At 40.6% G+C, this 19,151-nt stretch overlaps 1 protein-coding gene across 8 annotated transcripts in view; it reads right to left on the reverse strand.

Moving 5' to 3' along the window:
• Nucleotides 1-1,924: 1,924 nt before the first annotated feature.
• LOC139750970 (uncharacterized) overlaps nucleotides 1,925-19,151 on the reverse strand; it is a 32,878-nt gene continuing 15,651 nt past the window's right edge. For 3 of the 8 annotated variants that reach the window (XM_071665944.1, XM_071665943.1, XM_071665945.1), the window contains exon 6: nucleotides 14,568-16,380. In XM_071665944.1, coding sequence (XP_071522045.1) covers nucleotides 15,157-16,380 — 1,224 coding nt within the window. In that variant the 3' untranslated portion in view covers nucleotides 14,568-15,156. Of the gene's footprint in view, nucleotides 2,916-8,468; nucleotides 12,879-14,567; nucleotides 16,381-19,151 lie in introns of those variants that run through there. The other 5 variants (XM_071665947.1, XM_071665946.1, XM_071665941.1 and 2 more) reach the window with 3 other exon arrangements.

Genomic DNA, 19,151 nt, shown 5'->3' on the forward strand with positions numbered 1-19,151 from the left:
CCCCCCAACGTCATCGCAAATGCTGAAAGTAATTGCGACATTGTTGTCATGCTATTGCACATTTTAAGAAGGATGACGAAATTACGGTTTCTGTTCGTTGTGTAGTTATGAGTAAGGGATTTTCTGAGCTAGTAATGACTCATTGTTGCTCACAAAGTCTCTCACACAGATCCCCAGGGACTTCAGAGAAGCATTTGTATAGAATCCACACTGTAAGCACACGAAGGCAGTGTATGGACGAAGGCCTCTGGCGACGAGCATATCCCACACCTCTCATTCACTGTGAAGGTTGACGGGAAAGTGGATCATGATTGGTGCGTACCTGAGCGCGTTCCTGCATGAAGGCCAGCCAGTGGCAGGGATTCCGGACGGTCCTTCCCCAGCGTGGTATCCGCCTTTGGGGGGAGCAGCAGCAGCACCTCCTCCAGTATCGTCTCTGGCGTACTTTTCGAGAGGGTTCCTCGAGTAGGGACAGTAGTGTGGAGGCTCTTGTGTTTTCCAGTGATGCTAATGATGCTCTTCTTATATCTTCAGCATGATGCTTTTCCTCTGTCTCTCGACCTTAGAAAGGAACGTACTATGGTGGATTATTGGGTGACATTGGGATCCGGCAGTTTTTTTGTGGTTTTTTTCCACCTTGTGGAGGAAAAAAAAAAGTTTCTTAACTCCTCAGAGATTCCATCCTGTGCATATCTTATCACAGACGTGAATGTTGGCCGCCACGTCTCCTGATGTAGATGACACCTCCCAACCGTTTCCACGTTCTGCAAGTTGACTAGAAAAAGAATCTCTGGGCAGACACACCACCTGTGGCGTCCACAGCTTTCGCTTCAGATTGTATAACTTTGGGAGGTCTCCACTACACCAGCTACAGCGACGCCATCATTATCGTTCACTACAGCTGTAGAACTGACCTTCACTTATACGCCACACCCTGCTAATGAGATGGGGTAGGGTGGAATACATGAAAATTCTGAGACGTAAGTAGGCTATTTGAAGAATCTTGATCCATTTGAGGTCCATTTGCCCTAGTGGTCGTATCTCTATAAGGGTCATGGGCCAATGAGGTTTCTCGGTATATACTTAAGGAGTGTCCAGAAACGCCAGACAGGCTGCTTGAAATTGTAGAAAGTCGGTGAGAGAGGGTCAAGGTGCTTGAGCAACTTGGTGTCCATGTTTAAGAAAGGAGCTACTTTATTGGCCTGGTGAGTCAAAGATGATAATTTTGTTGCTTGCTGCTTTATTCGCCTGGTGAGTGTAAAAATGATAATTTTGTTGTTTGCTTAAGTGAATGACTTCTGTCACTCGTCGGTAGATGCTGTCTTAGCATGTAATAAGAAGATGTCCTTCATCTTTTGATCTTCGTATGGCATACGAAGGTTTCTGCATAATTCTTAGATAGTTCGGCCTCTCTCTCTCTCTCTCTCTCTCTCTCTCTCTCTCTCTCTCTCTCTAAGTTAGCACAAGTATTTGGCAAGAGCATCACTCCTGCCAAATGTGTCTGCCTTCTCCCATCACTGTTGCTCCTCCGCTTGCTTGATGCAGTTCCTTGCCCCGACATGTTCCTCTGGTTCATAGTGTTGCATTGAGTGTATCATAAGTAGGATCCTCACTCCTTTATTTTTGTCTGTGTCTTTTAATACCATCCGTCTATTATGCAGAAATTATTGCGGTGATCAGGTAATCTACATTTATTACGTATCCCGTTAAGTAAAGTTATGAATTTCTCTCGTCTTCTGTTTTACGGATTCTCTAGAGGCCTGATAATCGCATTTCGTAAAAACATGTTTCTTGAAAAAGCATTTTGTGAGAACTTGCAGTCAGTTTTCCATCGACTTTGCAAACACAAAATTTATCATTCTGCTATCTAGATCATCATTTAATCTACCTCTGATAGTTAGGTACATTGAAGAAAAGAAATACAGATAACATGATTAATTACAATTCGATAAACATACAATATGCTACAAAAAACATATGCCAACATCTTTGTGTCACATAGCTTAGTTAGTCTACAATATATTGAGTTTTCGTCTCTGTTTAACTCCCATGTAGGTTAGTTTATGCACTTTGCGCATGTGATCGCCAATACTAGTGGGGCTGTGAAAGGATTTACCACAAGCGGGACATTGGTAGGGCATCTCTCCAGTGTGCCTCCTGCGGTGGTACGTCAGCTGGGAACTCACTTTGTAAGTCTTGCCACAGATGTCGCAGACGTAGTTCCGCTGGTTCTCGTGCACGATCCTGATGTGCCTCCGCAGCTCCGACGGGAAGGAATAGTTCTTACCACATACGTGGCAGGTGTTCGTGCGCCCGTCCGTGCCAGGATGCACCCTCTTGCGATGGCAGGTGAGGCTGGCCAGAGCGTGGAAGATCATGCTGCACTCGGGACACGGGAAGGTCTTCTCTCGTGTGTGGACGACGTTCATGTGAACCTTAAGGGAGGTGGCGGAAGACATTGTCCTGCCACACACATCACACACCACTTCCTGACGATTGAGCTTGAGGTGGACCTGATCGTTGTGTTTACGCAGCTCACTTGGATTGATGAAGCCCTTGCCGCAGACGGGACATAGGAGGCTGCGGCCCTCCTCGCCCATGTGCAGTCGTCTGACGTGCATCTCCATACTCTGCTTACTGCAGAAGGTATCGTGGCACACCTCACACTCGCTCTCACTCACCTTCTCGTGCACGTTCCGCAGGTGGACATTCCTGGCGTGTTTGTTGAGGAAGTGCTTCTGGCACAGTTGGCACTGGTGCCGCTGCTGGTGGGAGGGTGTGCCGGGCTGGTCCTGGGTGTGGTGCAGGAGGCAGTGTGTCAGAAGCGCCGGGAAGCGAGCAAAGGTCTCCAAACACACAGAACACCGGTGCTCCGTCTCCTGCTTGTGTACACCACTCACGTGCTCACAGATCTCCTGGAAAGACGGATGGATATTAGAACACACGTCATACGCACCGTATGAGCCCTCTACCATGAGCTAACCTCTTCAACGGTTAACACTTGGAGTCGCTCAGAAACATCGGAGTAGTAAATCTAGACAACAGTAATGGTGGATGAGCTTGAGAGACGAGTGAACACTTGTTGCTACCTCGTATGCCCCAGTAGTCCAGCCGTTGCATTACAAACCAGTCCAAACAGCATTTGTCCCGTGACCAGATCGTCATTCACACCACTCTAAGAGGTTGTGGGAAAATTGGATCTTGTAAAACCCTGGCACAGTGTTCAGACGCCACTCTAAATGTTGTGACACACCATGGAGGCCCTATTTGTAATGATGAATATCATAATGACAAAAAAATAACACCTAAACCACAACAGTTTATTGAATTAACTACAACTAAAGGATGGACTTACACCGAGGAATTACACGCAATCAAAAAAGCGTGCAGGTGGACAGACTTTACAGCGACACAGATGGCAAGCCTGCTGATGATATCCACACTGGACGGGGATGTTGGGCTGTCCTAGTCCTGGTCTATACCAGCTAGGATGTATTCCATGTGGTACTCGATATGTAGTTTGAGGATGGGTGACTGTGTGGCAACAATGAATCTTTTGATACCTTTTGGGCGTTGGGTTTGCAGGGTAGGCTAGGAGGCGGGTGGTGATGGTGACAAGGTGAAAGATGGCGGTGAAGTGATTCTTAGCAATATGAGCTGCCTCTGTGCTGGAGAGGTGATTATGGAAGGGAAAGAGGGAGTCTGATGGTCGAGATAAGTCAGTTCTCTCAGTTCCCCAAAACACTGGTGTCGTAGCTCGGAAGGGCAGTAAGAGTGTTCGTCCCAATGAATATTTCGCGGGCCACTTTGTTATGGAGGGCCTTGTAGAGGTGGGGGTTGCTATGGTAGATGACGCTGGTCTCTGGTGTAGGAGTCTGTTACTCCGGGGTGTGATCCACGGGGCCCATCAGCTGGGTGTGATCCAGGGCATGTCAGCTGGGAGTATTAATCAAGGGCACAAGTCTCTAAGAATGATCGAGTCTTGATCTTGTATTGCTCATGTTAAACTCTCGTGAATAAATGCCAATATCTGCAGGCTGAACAAGGCATTAGCATACGACGTTTATGTGAAGTTTAGAAAACTTTATTCATCTGAACACACAGGTGTTAAACAGCGGCATATGTTGTAGTCAAATCTGCCGCTGTTGAACACTTGCGTATTCGGATCAGTGTAGAATTTTCAGAATAATCCATAAATGTCATATATTCGCGCTCTAGTCAGCCAGTAGGTAGGTACTGACACCGTCATTCACGAGATCATTCTTGGAGATCTTAATCCTCCAGAAATCAAGTGGCAGACTATCTCATGTGTAGAGAGTGAATCTGCTAAACTTGCCAACTTTGTCGAGGACGATTTGCTCAATAAAACCGTCATCAAGTCGACGAGGGGAGCTAATATACTTGATTTAGTTCTTTTATTCGGGGAGTTCTTAGTAACTAACACCCGTTTTGGGGAACATCTGGGCCTTTGTGATCACAACATGGTTAGGTTGAAAGTGAAACTCAGAACCGACTCCCCCTAAAACCAGTATTATTACCCCCGACTTTAAAAGGGGCTGATTTTAATGGGTTGCGCGACCCATTAAAATCTCACCTTGTTGGTTCATCCCCATAGGAATTATGACTAGTGTTAAGCGTCAGTTTAAGCACCAAAAAGACACATTCATTTCCATACACGACAGGAGCTATACGGCGCAGAAATAAACTCTACAACCTTAAGAAATCAGACCGATCCGAATATTGCAACGCAGTATAACACATGAGAAACGTGAAAAAAAAAATATCAAACAAGCTAAGAGAGAGTACGAAGTGAGTATTGAAAGATAGCATCTGAGATCGTAAAGATTATATAGATCTATCAACAATAAGAAACATAAAGAATGGGATAGGACCCATGGATGGGGGAACCTATTGTGAATGACAAAAGCATAGCAACAGCCCTAAACAAGTTCTTTGGTTCCAACACTCGAGAACAGCGACACGAATTTTGAAACATGAATAGCCCTCACACGATACCAGAAATTACCGTCATAGTTAGAGAAGTACTAACACAGATAAGATGAAGACTGTACGAAATATGTCTGCCAATGACATTATTGGTGCGTGGAATAAGCTCCCAGAAAATGTTGTTCGTAAAGCAACACCCTTGATATCTTCAAAATCAGGCTTGATCATCAGTTTGTCACTCTCCAGTATTGAATGATTCATTTCAACAGTCATCATAACGTAGTGGTATATTATTTCACCTTCTCAACCACCGATCTCTCCCTGGCCCATGGCACGTGCAGTAACATACCAACACTGATCAACCCGTGTCACCTGCTTTGTGAGAGTAAGAATCATCGTAATCATTCTTCAATATCTGGAATAATATGAACATAGTATGTCGAGAGGCTGGGGCTCAAGTTTATTCTTACTATTGTATTTATAACAAAAAAGTGAAGGGATGCACCATCATTGGTGTTGGGATGTATTGACCTATGTTCATTCTACATGATGACTTTCCTCTAAAAGTTTCCTTCAGGCATATTCATCCTGCAAGTTATTTGTTTCTGCATGTTTTCCGTCTGGGGTCTTGACGGTGGGAGTGGAGGGTGAAAAGAGAACCTCTGCTTGGTCATTCTTTTCTATTACTGCTTTTAAGGGGACTGAATTTTTTCCTTATTATTTTCTTAGTAGTGTTAAGGCCAGACTACCTTGTTTGGACCTTGGGGTCTGTGTAACTCAAGAATGATAGAGGATGTGTGGATCAAGTTTTTGCTCTAAAGACTGTATAAGAGAAATACTTAGAAAACGGAAGGATTCTTAAGTGGCATTTATAAATCTGGAGAAAGCAAATGATAGGATTGATAGAGATGCCTTATGGAAGGCCTTACTGACGTATGGTATGGGAGGAATGCTAACTGAAGTAGAGAAGTTTTATCTAGATTGTAAGGCATGTGTGCAAGTCGGTAGAGAGGAACATGAGTGGTTCCAGGTAAGGGCAAGTCTGTGGCAAGACTGTGTGATGTCACCATGGCTATTTGATTTGATTTTGGATGGTGTGTTGAGGAAGGGAAATGCAAGTATCTTGAAGAGGAGGTTAGCATGCAGTGTGCAGGGAGTGTGGGGGTCCTAGAATAAGTCAATTGTTTACTTATGACTCGCCTTACACCTTGCACATTCAGGCCACGAGCACACAAAACGTTTTCATTCCATCTTCAGTTTGGTTTCTCCTCTTTGCTCCCTCCACTTCGAACAACCTCTCTTCACTCATCATTTCCATAAGTCCTAAGCATATCAGGACACCCTTTTCAGCTCTCAACTATACTCTTTTCTTTTTGTCATATCTCTCTTACTCTATCATACTTATTCGATTAAGCCTCCTTAAAATACATATTGTCCTCGAGTATTTCATTTCCAGCCCATTCACCCATTTGCGCGCTGTTTTGTCTAGAGCCCATGCCCGAGTCACATACATACAACACTGTAACGACTATTATACCATCCAGATGCCAAACTTTACCCTTTTTGTGGGTATGAGGGGGGTATGAGTTATCAGTGCCCGACAAATAGGGCGTGGTCCTGTCATTGCCTAACGATTATATAGCTGTCACTTTTTTAGACGCTATTAACAATGATTAGTATTTACTATTCAGAAAATAGCCCATTCTCATACCAAATTGAACAATAACGTATTTACCAACAGCTCAAAAAAATTACCGGACGAGAGTCCTATTTTTGATATGAGGGTGGGGGTAGAATTCCCCTTTCCAGTATTTCTACCTGATATCATCAAACATGCCCGTCTTTGTGCTCACACACCGTTCCCATACATTCCTCAATGTGCCCAGGACCTAAGCCACTTAATCCGCCCTATAGTTTACTTTGATTTCCATAGTTCCATTCACTGTCATGTTTACTCCCAAATCCTCCTGGTTCATTCCATTCAAACGCACACTTCAAATAGCTTGTCTCCCTTTTACATTAACTCATAAGCCTCTCATTATTACACACTATCGCAAGCTGAGCATGCACCAGATTTTGCAATATATTTCTCACGCACAGTTTTCATACAAACAATTGAATTGCATATCCTCTACAACTGAAACCCCACATTGTTCCCCCCCAGTCTGAAGTTTTATCTAACGCATAGTTCCTTAATTTTCAGTATAGTTTGAGTGGGAACAACATGACAGCTTATTCCATTCATCCAATTCTGTGATGCTATAAAACAAATTCCCTATCAACTGTATTCGTTACTGCCTGCGGTTTGAAAACAACAATCAACATTATCTTTCCGGTTTCTGTCACCAGTACTAAAAATGTTCCCATTAAAGTGAACACCCGCCCTGGCAGTTCTTAAAAGACTTTCAGAATCTCCTAATTATTTTTTCCCCTTTGCACATAACTCGTTTTCAAAGCAGGTTGTACTAGTCATGTCCAATTCGAACGTCTCGGCTGTAACTTCTCCCAACCCTTATCAGAAAAACAGGTATTCATCAACTCCCATGACACTTCAGTAGTTTTCTTCTGAACGTTCTCCAGTATCACCGTCTTTTCATATTTACATAAACCACATCCTAAATAAAATATCTGAAATCTTTGAAGTCTCCTGTTAGTTTATATTCCAACCATCCATCCATTCACCAGTCAATCATATATGCTACATGAAGTGTGTCAATGAAAATCTTCCATTCTCTTTTTTTCAAGACTCATACGGATGTAATCACACAATGATTGCCATGCACTTGGAACCACTGTCCTCACCCTTAAGCCTGACAGGGACAGAGGTCAGGTGAAGACCTGTCGTTAGTGATGATAGTGATGTTGATTTTGGCAGATGACCACAGCACTGACATAAGTCATCTGTGTATCCCTTACCTACTTGAGGTTGACATGTAAACAAACTAGCGATAAGCCAAGCTTACATGGCAAAGCTTAGCTTAGGAATTTCTGTACAGTGCCGAATTAGGTGAATTTACTATTTATACATGGTTCCTATCAATTGACACCTATTTTTTTTTTTTTTTTGATAATCCTCCTCTTTGTTGAACCACCTAAAATTTCTTGGCTCTGCTAGTTTCTAGACATGAAACCTAACATTCGTTCTGTTTTGTTACACTTATCTAAGTAGTGTACAGCATATTGTTAGTCATTACCTATTTTCACTCAAAATTCTTTTTTCTCATCTTCATCCAAGTATGGCTTACCAAGCATTTTATATTTTCATATATTTTTATCTCCAAAATGCCATACTTCGCATTTTTCCAGTTGTCTGAATCTCTTTAAATCATTAACAAATTCCATGCAGCCATGGTTACTCCCAGCCCTTTCTTGAGTGTGTTGAGAAGAAAAATTAATTTTTACAAAATCACCGTTAAAAGAAATGTAAAGTAAATCTTAACATCAATGCAACAATGAAAGAATAAATGAAAATAATGTTTTATCACCTAAATGTTGTAAGATTATTTTATTTATATTTATATCTGTAATGCTTCTTCCACTCTGGAACTCCCCTATGGGGATGACCAGGCATTAAGAGTCTCCATGAATAGTGAGCTTTAGTGCTGCTTCTTAGCCTTTAATGCCTCACCCTTAACAGGACAATAGCAGAAGGCAAGTAACTTTTGGTGAAAGTGGGAAACAATATTGCTCAGATTGTTCACATTCTACCAAACTGACAAGTTAACCAGCATGTCTAAAGGCATGAGATGACACTTATTACACTTGTACATTGCCAGGATTAAAACTAAATGCTTAAGAATTTGGAAATAATGCAAAAACAAACTAAAATCTACTTACTCTGTGGCCAGTCACATTTGTTGATGGAGGAATGGAAATATTTACATTGTCACTGTTGTACGCACTCATTATTTTCAGTTTATTATGGTAATGTCTTCAGCATTTCATATAGCATGTCTAATCTACTATATGTCAAAAAAAATTACATGGAGAAAGATTTCTACCTACATATTCCTGGCGTATTGTAGAAGGGAAATAAAGGAGGCAGATACAGGAGGCTGGAAAACCTCCCCTTCTTGTATTTCAATTTCTAAAAGAGGAAACAGAAAAAGGAGCCAAGCAGTAAGTGCTTATCCTCCTCGAAGGCCCACAATGGGGTGTCTGAATGTATGTGGATGTAACCAAGATGAGAAGAGAGGAGAGATAGGTAGTACGAGGAAAGAAACCTAGATGTTCTAGCTCTGAGTGAAATGAACCTCAAGGGTAAAGGGGAAGAATGGTTTGGAAATGTCTTAGGAGTAAAATCAGGAGTTGTGGGAGTGTTTGATAGAGTGTAAGGATGTTAGTTCTAGAGCGATGTAGGGAAAACTGAAAGTGGATTGTGAGAGATGGGTAATAAATGGTGCCTATGCACCTGGCTATAAGAAAGATCATGAGAGGCAAGTGTTTTGGGAGCAGCTGAGTGCATGTGTCAGCAGTTTCTGTGTACAAGACCAGGTATTAGAGATGGGTGATTTAAATGCTAAGTAATGCGGCAGTTGAGGGTATGATTAGTGTACATGGGTATTCAGAGTTGTGAATGGAAATGGTGAAGAGCTTGTGGAGTTGTGTGATATACACAAGTACATGTAAGTGAGCAGGAGAGATGGTCAACGGGCATTACTAGATTACAAATTAATTGATTGATGTGTAAAAGAGAGACTTTTGGATGCAAATGTGCTGAGAGGGGCAGCTGGTAGGATGTCTGATCACTATCTTGTGGAGGCGAGGATGAAGACTTGTAGAGGTTTTCAAAAAAGAGGAAACAGTGTTGGGTAGAAGACAGTAGTGAGCTTGGAAAGGATCCCTTTTTTTTTGAGTTTCTTCAGCTTTGAGGTAGCCCTACATGCAGAAACAGAGAAATAATGGACACTTTCAAACTTAGGTTCTCAACAAGGCTGTACTCCTCATTATGCACTGATGACTTCTCACTTGTGGTGAGACCACTTACAAGCAGAGTACAGTACTTTTTTCACAGACCTTCTCCATCCAACACCAAGAACATTAGCTCTCTCTACAAAAGATGAAATTTCATTTTTGATTTTGATACATGATGTGAACCACTTTTGATTTTTTTCTACAATTAAACCTAACAGTAGTTGTATACAGAGAGGCTGCGATGTACACAGGTCTGTACTTTTGATTGATGTTAAAAATCTAAGTCATTATCATTAAGCTAAAACTAAAGATCAAGAGGGAGCAAAAACTAATGGGAAATTCCATCATACTTATAGAACTTGGTGTTGGGGAAATATATCCATTCTTTCAAAATTGGAGTAGATGGTTACTGATGACTGAAAACTGTAAGACGGTTTAGTGAAATGGCATGAGGGGAGTTTGTTTACCTTTGCGTGCAAAAAAAGGTTTAGTGAATTGATATGGGGAGTATGTTTATCATACCAATTGCCTAAACAAGGTGATTTATCAGTGTTCAAAAAAATTTCAAGAAATTTTATTATTTTTTTTTTTTTTTATACTTTGTCGCTGTCTCCCGCGTTTGCGAGGTAGCGCAAGGAAACAGACGAAAGAAATGGCCCAACCCCCCCCCATACACATGTACATACACACGTCCACACACGCAAATATACATACCTACACAGCTTTCCATGGTTTACCCCGGACGCTTCACATGCCTTGGTTCAATCCACTGACAGCACGTCAACCCCTGTATACCACATCACCCCAATTCGCTCTATTTCTTGCCCTCCTTTCACCCTCCTGCATGTTCAGGCCCCGATCACACAAAATCCTTTTCACTCCATCTTTCCACCTCCAATTTGGTCTCCCTCTTCTCCTCGTTCCCTCCACCTCCGACACATATATCCTCTTGGTCAATCTTTCCTCACTCATTCTCTCCATGTGCCCAAACCATTTCAAAACACCCTCTTCTGCTCTCTCAACCACGCTCTTTTTATTTCCACACATATAAAACATATAAACATATAAAACTTTGCTATCAGAATTCAGAGAAATTCATTATTGTGTACATACTACAGAGGAAGAGTGATTTAAACTTAAGCTACCCTAACCTTTAACCCTATACATTGCATGTGTATACATATACCATATTAACCGTAGTATTTATCAGGTGATGAGGTAATAAGTCCAAATACTGTTGGTTATGCTATCCAGAAATCTGGTATATTTTGTATGTATTAACATTTGGTACTCTGAATCTTCAGAAAAGATATTTCAAGTGAGGAGCAGTACAACCATATCATTAGCACTAAAAGGAAATAAAATGATACTGCTTAAGTTACTGGAACTATTGATTACTGTAGCATGAGAAAGTATGAAGATCCAATTATTCCCTTTATAGTATTACATACATTTGAATACAGCAAATGAAAGTGATTTTAACACATTTTTGATCACTGATACTGTCATTCTTGGAGGAGCCTGACAACCATAGGCACTGCCATGTGTGTGGTATTTTGGTCAGTGGTAGAAAACTGCTGCATATTAATACAGGGACTAATGTTATCAATCACTGTTTGCTGAGGTATAATGGTGTTATTTTCTTCAATGCTAGGGCTATTTTGGAAAGCAGGGTCTTCTAGGAGGGTGTGACTGTTTTCACAAGTACCAGCATTTTGAAGGGGAGAGTTATTTTGAATAGCAGGGTTATTATCCAAAGAAAGGTTGCTGGAGTAAGTAGAGGATGTTGCTGCAAGAGCAGAATTATGAAGTAATGTGTTGTTTGTATATGAAGATACAACAAATGCTGTCGAAGACTGAAGTGGAGAGTGGACAGTGGGAGTGACTGAATTGATTGTTGAGTGGACAGCAGATGGTGCTGATGGCTGATAGGCAGGTCCATGTGAATGCAGCATTGTTACATTAGGCAAGATATTAGCCACAGGCACAATATATGCATCTGAAATTTTGTCGGCCCCCTTTGATTTCTTGGATGGTTGACTTTGAAGTTTTTGAGTCTTGCTAAGTGTGGTGTTTGGCTTGGGTTTCACTGTGTACATAGGTAAAATACCAGGTGGTGGTGGAGGAGCTGTGTCAGGAATGTTGAGCTTACGTCTCTGTGCAACACCAATATAAACCGTCTTGTGAACCTTTTTGATGTGTTCTGAGATGCTGCCTGGTCCACAAAAACTCTTTTTACAATATGGACATTGGAATGGGGTTTCTCCTGTATGCCTCCTCTTGTGGTATGTAAGATGAGAAGCAACCTTAAAAGCTTTATCACAGATGTCACAAATATGTTTCCTGATATCCTCATGCACAACACTGATGTGAGTCCTCAGGTCACTCTTACTACAGAACCCTTTTCCACATGTTGGACAGAGATGTGTTCGTACTTCATTTCCTCCATGCATGCGACGCTTGTGATTCACCATGTCATTGAGCCGATAAAAAACCATTTTACAGTCTGGACATGGATATTTAATGTCCTTATTGTGCACAGCACTCAAATGAACCTTCATATCTCTCAAATCCCCAAATGGCTTTCCACAAATAGGACAAGATATTTCATTACTCCTGACCTTGAGGTGGACACGTTCCACATGTTTACGCAGCTCACTAGGACTGAGGAACCCCTTGTCACAAATGTCACAATGAAGTCGTCTGACTTCCAGTCCTTCATGAACTCTTCTGTAGTGCGTCTGCATGTTAGTTTTCTTATTAAAAATTTCCTCACAGCCAGGGCACTTGAAGTTGCGTATCTTATCATGAATGGTTTCTCTGTGCACTTTCATTGCAGAAGCACTTGAAAAAGATTTATTGCACACAGTACAGAAGTGTTCCTCTTGAGCAACGCCAATGTGCACCACAAGGCAATGTTGGCGTAAGTCTGTGAAAGTATCAAAGACACTGCTGCAGTTTGGGCAGGGGTAGTGGATTTCCTCTTGGTGGGCTTCAGCCAGGTGGGTTGTGACATCCTGTAACATGCACCAGTGTTAGTCCTACAGCTCCCACCCTAACCTGAGCTGGTATAACAGACTTTTAATGTCTTCTTGATACCAAATTAGCTTTGACTTCATACCTTATGATTTTCATACATACATTGCAGACCAGGCTGGAAATTCTGGGTGACTTTGGGCAATGATGTGTATTACCAGGCAATATGAAATGGTTATATAAAGAACAGAAACATTACTGTGTATGATGCTCAATACAGACTGTGGAAAGTGTCACAAAATAAAATTAAGAACTTAATTACATTATGGTTCACACAATATTATACATACATGAAACTACCACTTAGCAGAGGAATTGGTGAAATTTACCTCCTTTTTTTTCATTTACGCTTGCCATTTCCCACATGAGCAAGGTAGCATAAGGAACAGATGACCGAGCCTTAGAAGGAAAATTCCTTACTTGGCTCCGCACTCTGTTCCTTCTTTCGGAAAGTAGTACAGGAAGGGAGAATTTCCAGGCATCCACTCCAATCCCTTAGTTACCTTCTACAACATGCAGGGAATACGTGGGAAGTATTCTTTCTCCCCTATCCCCAAGGATAAATATACCTCTTAAAACCCGTAAATGACAATATACGTAAAGTTCTTTCTAAAGTGGCTGTTGGGTTATCAGACAAAATTGATATGTAATGATGCCAAACATTTACAAACATAACTGATTATGGATTTCATTTGGCTTCTTAGTGACCAAAAACTCTAATGTAATATCAATAAACATTGAGGAAAGAAAGTATTCTAATACCTTTAATAGGGTAAGTGAGAGGCAAATCCCTGGCCTTAGATTATTCAGACAAGATGAGATTACCTACTGCAAGCTCTGTGGATAAGGACAGTTGAATAGAATAACTTCTTTTTTATTTTAGTAATAATAGGACGTCATACTCCAAAGAGACCTAACAAGTTATCCAGCATCCAGCAAAATTAGGAGTGAGAACAAATCAGTGTAAGTAATTGATGTATGGAAGTCATTAGAGAAGCACTGACGGGGATGGCTGTTAAAATGGTGTGGGTATATGGTTGAGGAAAGGGAGACCTCTTGTATCACAGTCAAAGGCAGGTTGGGATACTCTGACCTGAAAGGAGATGCTAAGGTTCAGAAAGTTTGTTGGTAAGGTTTAGGGGGAAAAGATGAAGGGTATTTTAAATGATGCCAGGGGTATGAGAGGTAATCATATGCAATGAAAGCATTTTCACTTAAGAGAGGAGGGGCAAATGCATTTTTAAAATTACCTCATAGCTCAGTTGAGTGCAAAAGCATTAAAAATGAAAAGCTCAAGCTTTTAATTGCTTAAACTACATCACTATGTTACAATGTAAATATTAAGGATATATGAATATGACATTCTATGCACTTGATCCATCTTGTGTAAATGGAAATGAAGCTCACATAACAAGAGATAATCATTTACCTGTACATCAAAACACACGATCAGAATAAGATGACATGGAATGAGAGAAGTAGGAAGGAAGGAAACAGCACAACCGTTTGGAAGGAACAACATATGGTTAATCATACTTAAAGTAAAAATCTCAATCAATGATATGTTAAACTTGAGCATTGCATTAAATTATCATCATAGCAAGACAATGTTTAAAAATATGTTTGAAAATAAGGAAAGTGATTAATATGCAAGGGAAAAGATACTTGCATCAGAGTTATATGATATATTCTTAAAGATCATTTACATCTTTAAACTGTTGCACTATTTCATACAAAATGTGTAAAAAAATTACTCTACATGGACAGTACATTTAATTATGCTACCTTAGAACTTAGCCTTACATCTGAGCTCTCTTAAATGAATCTATTTAAATAAATTATCTACAGCCATGATTATGGATTTAAAGTTAACATGAAAAATAATAATGTTTGAGATCATACCTCAGCATGAACTTTCTTCTTGCCTTCAGTTTAAAAATATATCACTAAATTTTTCAAAAGATTATATACAACCATTCTTCAGAACAATCTCATATCTCATACAGTTCTACATTATGGAAAATGTAAGCATAACCCATTGAGTAAAACAAACGCATTGTGATTTTTGTACTTTTTCCATGAATAGGTTACACAATAAAGAAATGATGATACACTGGTGAATATCATTCAAAATAATAATTTTCCAAAATACATGATAAAGATTCAACCAAAGTATTATCAGCTACTGATAACCAATTCCCTTTCCTGAATTCTGAGATAAACCTAACCTGTCTACCATTACAGACCTGACGATATACTCTACTGATATTGAAGGTCATGCAAAATACGAACAACCATAGGTACTGGAGATTGCTGTGCTGGATTTTGTTCAACAGTCTGGAATTGGAAATTAGCGTATGGATTATGATGGTCCATAAGTCCTTGATGGTGAATCATGGGTGGGTTGGCCTGTGTTGGGGGCAACATGTTGGTAGTATGGTGGGCAGGAGCAAAACTTGTAACTCCAGAAGCAGGAATGGTGCAAGCCATTGGCTGAGAATAAGTTGGGTGAACCATATTCATAGGAGGAGTCATAGGCTTTGGCTTAGGTTTTACCTCACGTGCTGGTAACATACCTGGAGGCGGAGGTGGGGCACTTTCTGGAAGATTTAATTTACGCCTCTGATTGGTTCCAATATAAACTGTCTTGTGAACTTTTTTGACATGATCTGAAATGTGACTGGGACCATGGAAACACTTACCACAATGAGGGCATTCATATGGTGTCTCACCTGTATGTTTTCTGCGATGGTACTTCAAGTGTGAACATACTTTGAATGCTTGACCACAAATATCACAAACATATTTTCTAATATTTTCATGAACAACCCTAATATGGGTCTTCAAGTCACTTGGACTACAAAATCCTTTACCACACACTTCACAAACATTTTTTCTTCCTTCTGGCCCACCATGCATGCGTCGTCTATGAGTCACCATGTTAGTGAGACTATGGAACACCATTTTGCACTCAGGACAAGGGTGTTGCACTTCCTTTGTATGCACTGCATTGATGTGGATTCTCATGGCTCGTGAATCAGAGAAAGGCTTTCCACAAACTTCACACATGACTTCATTCTTTCTGACCTTCAAATGTACCCGCTCGACATGTTTCCTTAAGTCACTTGGACAGATAAAACCTTTATTACATATATCACACAACAATTTGCGAGCTTCATCTCCTTGATGGACTCGGCGAAAATGATTTTGCATATTTCCTTTCTGGTTAAAGATTTCTTTACACTCTGGACATTCATACACTTGGGCCTTTTTATGGATAGTTTCTACATGAACTTTAAGACCAGTTAGACTTGAGAACTTTTTATTACATATTTTGCACATAAACTGTTCCCTTTCTACTCCCATGTGAATCACAAGACAATGTTGCCGCAACTGCATAAATGTGTCAAAAACCTCATCACACTCAGTGCATGGGTAGTGGATCTCCTCTTGGTGGGCCTCAGCCAGATGGGTCTTGATGTCCTGAAATTTGGCTACAGGTTAGTGCATCACAGCTTCTCCACAAATGTGCACCATCAGGCTGACAACATACTTTGAAACAATTTTAAAATGTTAGGCTGAAGTTTCCACAGCATGCATAAGATATAAGACATCCTGTTGATAGGTCGACATCCTGTCAATAGGTCATCATATTCACAGATTTCTTAACATCACCCATTTGAAATACTTTCCAAATTACTTTATTTCTATCCCCAAATGTAAATTAAGCTACAGAGAACTGGAGATTGGCTGGTCTCAATCACCAAAGGAAAATGGACGTACAGGAACTACTTTCCCTCTCACTGTCAGTTTGTGTTGTGTGCTACATTCATACTACATTCCCACTCTATGATGTGTATTCTCAACTCCATATTTTATAGGGATTACTCACTCTCCTGTATATTAGTCTTTTAACATTTCTACTTTTGCAAATATGATAAACTGAATCCTGATTCTTTTCATATCTGTACATGCACTTACTTCAGTCATTGAATGCTTTAAATTGAGCAAGATGTATAAGCCAATGATAAAAAGCTCCTACTGTGCTTATTATCATGGAAAAAGGAAAATATGAAAAAGAAAGTTAAGGGAAGGGGAGAAAAGAGGCATGACCTGGAGAGAGAAAGGAAGAAAAGGAACCAGGGAGTACTTACTAATGAGTGCTTACAACAAGATTTTGCCATTAGGTAGGGTTAGCACCCACAGTCCTCCATAGTAAAATACAGAGGTGAAAAGAATAAATCATGTTAGTTATGTGTTATCAAAAATTATGTAATATATGGAAACTGCATATTTGTCGAAGACAAGCCAGAAGCCCACATGAGGATGAGGTAGAAAGACACCTGTCTGGGCCAAACAAACAACATTTGACAACCACTAATGTGCTGGCTCACTGTACAACTGGTACTAACCCTCCTGATACCCAGGGAGGTGGTGCCAGTAATATACCTCCCTGGTTGGTGGCTGTCTTCAAGCCACTGCCAACACAGGGTGGAAGAAAAGTAAAAGGGAGTGAGGAAGGGATGAGTAAAGAGGTGACAAATAATGGAATGAAGGGAGAAAATAGGAGTAGATAACAGGAGACAGGAATGAAAGGAAGGAAGATAGATGGGAGCATAGGGAAGAGGTTACAAGAGAGAGGAAAGAGTACATGAAAGAAGGAGATAAGTATAAAGTATGGGAAAGCATTATAGTGACACCTGCAAGATGGCATAAACCTCAAGTGTAACATTTTCTGCTCCTCATTTCTATCACACCCACCCTCCTCCACACAGTCTTATCTATCGCCCATGCCATGCATTAATATATTAATGCTGAGACTAATATACCTTCAAACATACCTATTTTTGCCCTCCCAAATATCAATCTCTCTTTCCACACTTATTCAGTATTCCCAGGACCCTTGCCCCTTCACCCACCCTATGACTCACTTTCACTTCCATGGTTCCATTCAATTACATGTCCACTCCCAGATAGCTCCAATTTCCCTCCATTTAAACTCACACCTGAACCAACCTTTCCCTCAACTCTGCTAAACTTAACCTTGCTTTTATTGACATCTACTCTCAACTTCCTCCTTGCACACAACCTTCTAAACTCAGTCACCAATTTCTGCTGTTTCACACTCGAATCGGCCACCAGTACTGTAGCATCAGCAAACAACAACTGACTCACTTCCCTACCCCTCTCACCCCCAACAGACTGCATACTCACCCCTCTCTCCAAGACTCTCATATTTACCTCCTTTACTACCCCATCCATAGACAAATTAAACAACCAAGATGACATCATACACCCCTTCCACAGACTAACCTTCACTTGGAACTATTTACTCTCCTCTCTCCTACTAATACACCCTTGATATGAACTCACTGCTTCTGGCAGCTTTTCTCTCACACCATACATTCTTAAGACCTTCCCAAGGCATCTCTATCAGCCATATCATAGGCTTTCTTCAGATCCATAATTGCCACATACAAATCCATAAGTGTCTTCTTCTAGTATTTCTTACACATTCATACTCACTTACCTTCATCCATTCCTGTTGCTACTCAAACCCACAGGAAGCAGCAGCAGCACATGCACACACACACACACACACACACACACACACACACACACACACACACACACACAATACACACACACACACAATAACACACACACACACTCTTCAGCAAGGTAGTGCCAGGAAAACAGACAAAAAAGGCCATATTCGTTCACACTCAGTCTCTAGCTGCCATAATGCTATTTAATGGTATTATAAGTGGTTGTAATTATTTAATGGTATTATAAGTGGTTGTGATTTAAGGTTTCAGATAACAGTATAGTGAACATCACTAAGAAATCACAAGAAAAACAAAACTCATTGGAATAAGGTATTTCAGCTACATGAATAACATTAAAGGTTGGGCATTCCTCCAAATCCCTTAACTAATGGTATGTAATGGTGCCTTGCAATATTTCTCAAAATTATATCAAACATTATTCCACAACACACCACCATTACTACTAATATATAATGAATATAGAGGCAAAGATGCTCCTAAAGAATGACGGAAACTCTAGGAGTTAATATCTTTGCATATTTCTATATAGAATGTGAGTGCATGAAGAGATAAAAATGAACAAGAATCTGAGAGAAGACAACAGAAACAAAATATTTACTGTCTACATCACTACCTTTCTATCCATCATTATTCACTCCATTCCCACTTACACAAGGTGGATCAAATGCAAACAGGTATGGAACT

Source organism: Panulirus ornatus, chromosome 10 (genome assembly GCF_036320965.1).
Source record: "Panulirus ornatus isolate Po-2019 chromosome 10, ASM3632096v1, whole genome shotgun sequence".
NCBI classification, from domain to species: Eukaryota; Metazoa; Arthropoda; class Malacostraca; order Decapoda; family Palinuridae; genus Panulirus; species Panulirus ornatus.